Below are 8,335 nucleotides of genomic sequence, written 5' to 3' on the forward strand. Positions count from 1 at the left end.
AGTGGTTAACCACTTCAGATCCTGCCCATAGTAATATGACGTCCACAGATGGGATCTCCCATCCTGGATGGACGTCGTATGACGTCTTGAGCTTCCCAGCTGTCTAGGGGGCACGTGCATCGCTCGGGATCCGATGCCCGATGCAATCACGGCAGGACCGTGGATCTGTGTGTGTAAGCACACAGATCCACGTCCTGTCAGAGTTGAGGAGACCGATGTGTGTTCCCAGTACAGAGATCAGTCTCCTCCCCTTGTGAGTCCCCTCCCCCTACAGTTAGAATCACTCCCAAGGGAACATTTTTAACCCCTTCAGCGCCCCCTAGTGGTTAACCCCTTCCCCGCCAGTCACATTTATACAGTAATTAGTGCAGTTTTATGGCGAGAATCGCTGTATAAATGTAAATTGTCCCAAAAAATTGTCAAAAGTGTCCGATGTGTCCATCGCAATGTCATAGTCTCAATAAAAATCGCAGATCGCGCGGAATTACTAGTAAAAAAAAAAAATGCAATAAAAAAATGATCCCCTATTTTGTAAATGCTATAACTTTTGAGCAAACCAATCAACAAACGCTTATTGCAATTTTTTTTACCAAAAATATGTAGAATAAGTTTCAGCCTAAACTGAGGAAAAGATTATTCATTGTGATATTTATTAAATCAAAAGGTTAAAATTATTGTGTTTTTTTTTTTTAAATTGTCTCTCTTCTTTTGTTTATAGCGCAAAAATAAAAACCCCAGAGGTGATCAAATAGCACCAAAATAAAGCTCTATTTGTGGGAAAAAAAGGACGTAAATTTTGTTTGGGTGCAACGTCGCACGACCGCGCAATTGTCAGTTAAAGCGATGCAGTGCCGAATCGCAAAAACTGCTCTGCAAGGAAGGGGGTAAATTCTTCTGGGGCTGAAGTTGTTAAAACACATACAGAATAAAAAGCATAGGTGGGGGTGGGTCATAGCAGCCAATCAGATTGGAAAATGATTCCTGATTCCTATTGGCTGATATGCACCATACCTCAGTTTTTTGTTTTAGGTTTACTTAACCACTTCAGCCCCGGACCATATTGCTGGTCAATGACACTTTTTGCGATTCGGCACTGCGTCGCTTTAACTGACAATTGCGCGGGCCGTGCAACGTGGCTCCCAAACAAAATTGGCGTCCTCTTTTTCCCCACAAATAGAGCTTTCTTTTGGTGGTATTTGATCACCTCTGCGGTTTTTATTTTTTGCACTATAAACAAAAATATAGTGACAATTTTGAAAAAAAATGAATATTTTTTACTTTTTGCTATAATAAATATCCCCAAAAATATATAAAAAAACACATTTTTTCCTCAGTTTAGGCCGATACGTATTCTTCTACCTATTCTTCGTAAAAAAATTGCAATAAGCGTTTATTGATTGGTTTGCGCAAAATTTATAGCGTTTACAAAATAGGGGATAGTTTTATTGCATTTTTATTAATTATTATTTTTTTACTACTTATGGCGGCGATCAGCGATTTTTTTCATGACTGCGACATTATGGCGGACACTTCGAACAATTTTGACACATTTTTGGGACCATTGTCATTTTCACAGCAAAAAATGCATTAAAAATGCATTGTTTACTGTGAAAATGACAATTGCAGTTTGGGAGTTAACCACAAGGGGGCGCTAAAGGGGTTAAGTGTGACCTCATTTGTGTTTCTAACTGTAGGGGGGTGTGGCTGTAGGTATGACGTCATTGATTGTGTTTCCCTATAAAAGGGAACACACGATCGATGACGGCGCCACAGTGAAGAACGGGGAAGCTGTGTTTACACACAGCTCTTCCCGTTCTTCAGCTCCGGGGACCGATCGCGGGACTCCAGCGGCAAACGGGTCCGCTGGTCCCGCGGTCACGGTCACAGAGCTTCAGACTGGGTCGTGGGCGCGCGCACGACCCACGGCTGGGCACTTAAAGAGGACGTACCTGTACGTGCTTGTGCCCAGCTGTTCCATTCTGCCGGAGGCGGTACTTAAGTGGTTAAAGAGTCCCATGATAATGGGAAATGGTCACCAAATGCTTTAAATATCCATTTCTAGGACCATCTGGTCCTTAAGTACAACGAACGGCGTCAGTCCTTCACACAGGTGGATGAGGTCACTTCGGAGACTCTGCTCGGTGTACATGAAGCAGAATATACTGCTCCCTGCTGGTAAGGTTTGTATACACAGCTTAATCTGCTCTATGATATGTCTTTTAAGACTTGCTTGGTCAACTCCATACAAGTCAATGTGGAAGACATATGTGGCATTTGCATAAGCCACCGGAAATGCTGGGGTGCCGAGGCTGAGGAACCCAGCCGGAGACGATGGCTGGGTTGGTGGCCCTCTTCTTACAAGGTTTTCATTGTTAGTTTGATATCCGTCCGCACTGCCAGCAGAGTTTTCAGCAGACAGTTCCGAAGATCCACTCGTGTTGCATGCTTCGGAGTAGATCCAAATCACTCCCCTTTCAAAAAGCATCTCCAAATTGGATCTGTGGGTGGTAAGAGGAAGCCAGTTCTGCACCAGGAGATCCCCAGGAAACAGATCTTCTCTGGTCTTTGTCCCATCAAAGAGTTTGAGCACCTCAGCAGGTTCCACAATAGTGCAATCGATTGATCGTCCCACATTGTCCAGACGAGACTCCAACAATTTGATATCTTTCTCAAGCTGGTCAGAGGGAAGTAATATAGACACCATTGCCTGGTGAAGAGAAGATGAGAATATAGTTTGTGTATGTCTATTTCTGTACATCGCTACAATACATAGACATTTTCCCACGTTTTGTCTTTTAACCCTTTCATGCCTAAAGCCTCGTACACACGCTCGGTTTACTCGGCAAGAACCAGCAAGAAAAACTGCTGGCAGGGCTTTCTTGCCGAGTATACTGAGCGTGTGTACGAGGCTTTCAGGATTCTCGACAAGAAAACTGCCAAAAATCTCGACAAGAAAAATAGACAACCGCTCTCTATTTTCTCGTCGTGATTATTGGCAGTGTTTTCCTGCCGAGAATCCAGAGCGTGTGTATACTTACCTGTCGCCGCGGAAACCCGCGCAAGCTCGAAATGACGAGATTCTGGGCCGTGTGTACAGGGCGTTAGCCTATTTCTGACATTTGGTGTTTACAAGATTATGGGGCAGATCCACATAGAAATAGATGGGCGCAGTGTATGTGAGATACACTACGCCACTGTAACTTACTTTTGGCCGGTTCGAATCCCCAAAGAATTTGCGCCGTAAGTTACGGCGGCGTAGCGTATCTCTGGCGGCGGAATGCAAATTGGCGATTAGGGGGCGTGTTTCATTTAAATGAAGCGTGTCCCCATGCCGAATGAACTGCGCATGCTCCGTTTCGAAATTTCCCGCCATGCATTGCGCTAAATGACGTCATTTTTTTTAACTTACATCCATCCCAATTCACAGACGACTTACGCAAAAAAAAAAATATCAAAATAAACGCGGGAACGACAGCCATACTTAACATGGCAGGTTTAACTATACGCGACAAAATACCAGCTTTAACTATATGCCGGAAAAAGCCGACTAGAGACGCCGTAAAAAAATGCGCCGGCCGCTCGTACGTTCGTGGATCGTCGGAAATAGCGAATTTGCATACCCGACACGGAAAACGATGTGAACGCCACCCAGCGGACGCCAAAGTATTGCATCTTAGATCCGAAGGCGTACGAGGACGTACACCTGTCGGATCTAACCCAGATGCCGTTGTATCTTGGTTTGAGGATTCAAACCAAAGATACGACGCGGGTAATTTGAAAGTACGCCGGCGTATCAGTAGATACGCCGGCGTACTGGCTCTGTGGATCTGCCCCAAAATCTGTATTTTTTGCTAGAAAATTACTTAGAACCCCCAAACATTATATACATTTTTTTAGCAGAGAATCTAGAGAATAAAATTGTTGCAATATTTTATGTCACACAGTATTTGTGCATCTGTGTTTTAAACGCAACTTTTGATGAAAAAAAGACACTTTCATGAATAAAAAAAAAAAAAACAAACAGTAAAGTTATCCCAATTTTTTTGTATAATGTGAAAGATGATGTTAGTCCGAGTAAATAGATACCAAACATGTCACGCTTTATAATGTCAAGCACTCGTGGAATGACGTCAAACAACGGTACCTAAAAATCTCCATAGGCAACGCTTTCATTTTATTTTACGGTTACCAGGTTAGAGTTACAGAAGAGGTCTAGTGCTAGAATTATTGCTCTCGCTCTGACAATCGCCTCGATACCAGTGGCTGCGTTTGATGGCATGGCATAGTGGCTGCGTTTGATGGCATGGCACAGTGGCTGCGTTTGATGGCATGGCACAGTGGCGACAATTGATGGCACAGTGGCGACAATTGATGGCACAGTGGTGACAATTGATGGCACCGTGGCTGCGTTTGATGGCATGGCACAGTGGCTGCGTTTGATGGCACAGTGGCGACAATTGATGGCATGGCACAGTGGCGACAATTGCTGACACAGTGGCGACAATTGCTGGGCACAGTGGCTGCGTTTGATGGCACAGTGGCGACAATTGATGGGTACAGTGTCTGCGTTTGATGGTCACAGTGGCTGCATTTGATGGGCACAGTGGTGGCAATTGATGGGCACATTAGCTTCGTTTGATGGGCACAGTGAGGCTGCAATTGATGTTTTTTTCTTTTTTTCGTTTGTTTGCGCACCCCCAAAAAAATTTGAGCACCAGCCACCACTGGGGTAGAGTAATATGAAAGTTTAGTGGTTGGCTTAACATATTACTTGATGGGGCTTAATTTATGCTTTAAAGCCCCACTCCAGGCAGAAATCTGACACATGGAGCCCCAGGCTCTTAATTTTTGTGTCTACTAAGGCTTTTTGTTTTTGTGCCTACTACACTATCTTGTGTACCTGGATTACTGATTGAACCGAATTACCCATATTATGGCAGTTAGGGCATTTCACATGAAATGTATTTCAATGGTAGAGCTCTGAATGAGTTGGTCAACTGAGAATGGCAAATCTCCAAATGTTGAGGCAGGAGTGATTTACTGTTTTATGGTTTCTACTTATAGGGGTGTTCCAGCCTTTTTTAAGTTTATTAAAAGTCAGCAGCTACAAAAAGTGTAGCTGCTGGCTTTTAATAAACAGACACTTACCTGCTTCACGGTTCCAGCGACGCGCCTGCCGGGGCTCCGCTCCTCACCCCCCCTCGCCGGCCGGCATCTTCATTCCTAGTGTGGGCACCCGGCAGTGACAGCTTTCGGCTTCACGGCCGGGCACCCACTGCGCATGCGCGAGCGGCACTGCGCATGCGCGAGCGGCGCCGTCCGATTGGACAGGCGCTCGCCTAAAGGGAGGGGCTGCAATAAGGCGATTAAGCTATTCGCCTTACCAGCGCCTCGGCGGAAGGAGGAAGTGGGACAGGAAGTCCCACTTCTCCTGAAGCCCCCACTCCCCCCCCCAAAAAAAATTACATGCCAAATGTGGCATGTAAGGGGGCAAGGAGTGGATTAAGCGGGAAGTTCCATTTTTAGGTGGAACTCCGCTTTAATCGAGTTGTTTAGTAAGAGGACAAAACATGAATAGACAGCAGTATCAACATTTCTGGATTATAATTAAGATGATGTAGATGACCTTGGAGTTGATCACTTTGAACATCCTCAATAAGTTGGGTGGAGGGTCCTCACCACGAGTCAGGCGCACTCTTTTCACTTGGGGGTGGTCAGAATGAAGTTTATCTAGGCAATATCTCTGGATTATACCAGCCATGCCTTGTCCCCTCATCCAGGGGGCCACACGAAGGCCTTGCAATACAGCAGTGCCACCTCCATCGACCAGCAAGAAGGACTCAAAGCCCACCTGAAAATTAAACACCAACAGGACACATTCAGTAATAATGTATAAAGATACACAATATTCACAAAAAATGTGGACATCATTCCAATCATTGAGTTGAGGTCTTTCCAGTAATGGGCGCTGTTTAAGCATTAGTAAACCGCCCCCCAAAAAATCCAGACCCCTGCAGGTTTAAGTCAAAATGTTCTAGTATGCATAATGTTCTAGAAGCACATTATAACAGCCTTGCCTGCACACAGAGCCCTCCAGCGCAGTGCTGTTATGGCTCCCCGGCGCTTCTATTTTCACCCGGTCTTCCTTCTGGGGTTTGCAGGCTCCAGCTGTATGAATGACCTTCAAAGAGCATGCAGTTAAAAGAGAACCTAAAGTCTGGTGTGCCGGCCGGTGCACAAACAGACAACCTGTCCTTCTGGGTATGCCAATGGAGCACGAGGTGACGTCAGCGCGACGCTCTGCCCGCCGTACGTTTCGTAAAAAACTTTCTGTCTAGAGTGCCCCTGGACGAAGTAAGTTTTTTACGAAACGTACGTCGGGCGGAGTGACGCACTGACGTCACCTCGTGCTCCATTCGCATACCCAGAAGGCTCTCTTTTAACTGCAAAAGTGTAAGTGTAATACTGGATTTTATACAATTAAATTTCACAAGGTTTTACACTATATGGAGCGTTTTTATTTTCTTATGTACCACGCATCAACCCTCTGTTGATTTTTTTCACTGGGAGGCGACTGCTGAACCTCCATGACCATGACTTTGCCTGCTGTCTCTTGAAGCTAAGCTTATATGCGTTCTTTGATCCTCTGTCATGGGGGATCGTGGTAATTTGTTAAGAGTTCACTTTTACTGATTTGGGGGTGGATTCAACACAGTTTTTTGACAAGCAGATATAGCAATTCACATTTATGGACTTGTCTTGGTCACCTAGCACTGGTGTATAGTTATCAGTTTGTTTTTTTTTGCATTATAATTTATGGACATTTATTTTCTGGATTTCAATTATTTACATATGGACTTTCAACATATGGATTTTTATCAAATGATTTCACTTATATTTATAAATGTTATTTATTTGTGGATTTACATTGATAAAGTTTTTTCACAATTCACCACATAGTCACTTTATGTATGAGTTGATTCTCATTTGATCATGGGTGTCATATATATATTTCTATATATAATATCTGTACATTTTTAAGTAGCGCATTTTATTTTTCTTCCATCTATTATGGATTTGTAAGGTCCCCCCCCCCCCCACACACACTTAAAAAATGTGTTCTCTCCCACATTGATCTCCAAACTGCAGCCCTTTGGCTGCTTTGATCCAGCCAGTGGGGCCCTTTTTTTATCCACTGATACCAACAATTGGGCATAATCCCCCTCTCCACTGAGACCAGTAAAGGGGCACAATTCCTTCCAATGACACCAGTGATGGGGCACAATATCTCCCAATTACACAAATGATGGGGCACAATTCCTTCCACTGACACCAAAGATGGGGGCTATGCCTTTTCCGCTGAGGTCGGGACCTTTTCTACTCCCATTGGCCACAGTCTGGCCCCCCTAAAGTGTGAAGGACAGTAAACTGGCCCCCTGTTTAAAAAAGTTTAGAGACCCCCGATCCCAGCCCAGTGTAATAAAACAATGAAATTAAAACAAAGCATAAATCCAGTACGAACCATGTGACCACATTCTGGGATTGCCTTTCCATACTCACTATTTTTCCTTCACTCTTGGCCAAAAACATACGTCTTCGATGATCCTTCAGCCATGCATGGTAGTTGAAAGGTAGATAGTCCATCCCTTTATAGATTCCATCTGATATGGACATCAGCTCTTTGTAGTCCTCAGCTGTAGCTGGTACAAAATCTATGCGTGCCATGGATGATACTGACATGATGGTATAGTGTGTTCAATGTTAAGGATGATCCAGGAAAAAATCTCATGCATGAGCAAAGTTCACCAAATGTGGCACTCCCTTTGTCAGTAGGTCCAACAATCTAAATACAAACATTCATGAAATCTACTTAGCGAAAGTTCATTAAAAACAAAGTACAAGGTATACGTGTGCAATAAAACGGATTATTTGTCAATTAGTTTAAGGTAAACCACAACTGCTTTTGGTCAACCTTACCGACTTTTTGTTTTACTATTTTTGGAATTGTTTTAGCTTATAAACTGATGGTTGAAGCAAATATTTTATTTTACACATTAATAAACACAAAACCATTTATGAGCATGTGGGCAGGGCCTACTCACCCTGCACATGGGCATACCTCTTCATATATATGTGCTCACCAACGCTCGGGACCAGGCGGAGCTAAGGTCATGTGAAAATCAACATTAAGGCGGAACCCCATCTTAGAAGTGAGCCGTACACCTTGCACAGTAAATATGGAGATTGCTTCTGTAGAACGCCCCACCTAGGAGCTGCAGGTGAACAGGGTTTCCCTGCTTCTGCACAGCCAGGCACACTGAATCTTCACAGGCAC

General features: G+C 44.1%; 1 protein-coding gene across 1 annotated transcript; it reads right to left on the reverse strand.

Moving 5' to 3' along the window:
- Nucleotides 1–1,986: 1,986 nt before the first annotated feature.
- Nucleotides 1,987–7,835, reverse strand: LOC120930943 (probable N-acetyltransferase 16). Its single transcript, XM_040342074.1, has 3 exons — nucleotides 7,561–7,835; nucleotides 5,627–5,851; nucleotides 1,987–2,707 (listed from the first exon to the last, which is right to left on the reverse strand). Exons 1-3 carry the CDS (start codon nucleotides 7,738–7,740, stop codon nucleotides 2,045–2,047), a joined length of 1,068 nt encoding a protein of 355 aa, XP_040198008.1. The 5' UTR covers nucleotides 7,741–7,835; the 3' UTR covers nucleotides 1,987–2,044.
- Nucleotides 7,836–8,335: the final 500 nt, after the last annotated feature.

The sequence above is a fragment of the Rana temporaria genome, chromosome 3 (assembly GCF_905171775.1).
Source record: "Rana temporaria chromosome 3, aRanTem1.1, whole genome shotgun sequence".
NCBI classification, from domain to species: Eukaryota; Metazoa; Chordata; class Amphibia; order Anura; family Ranidae; genus Rana; species Rana temporaria.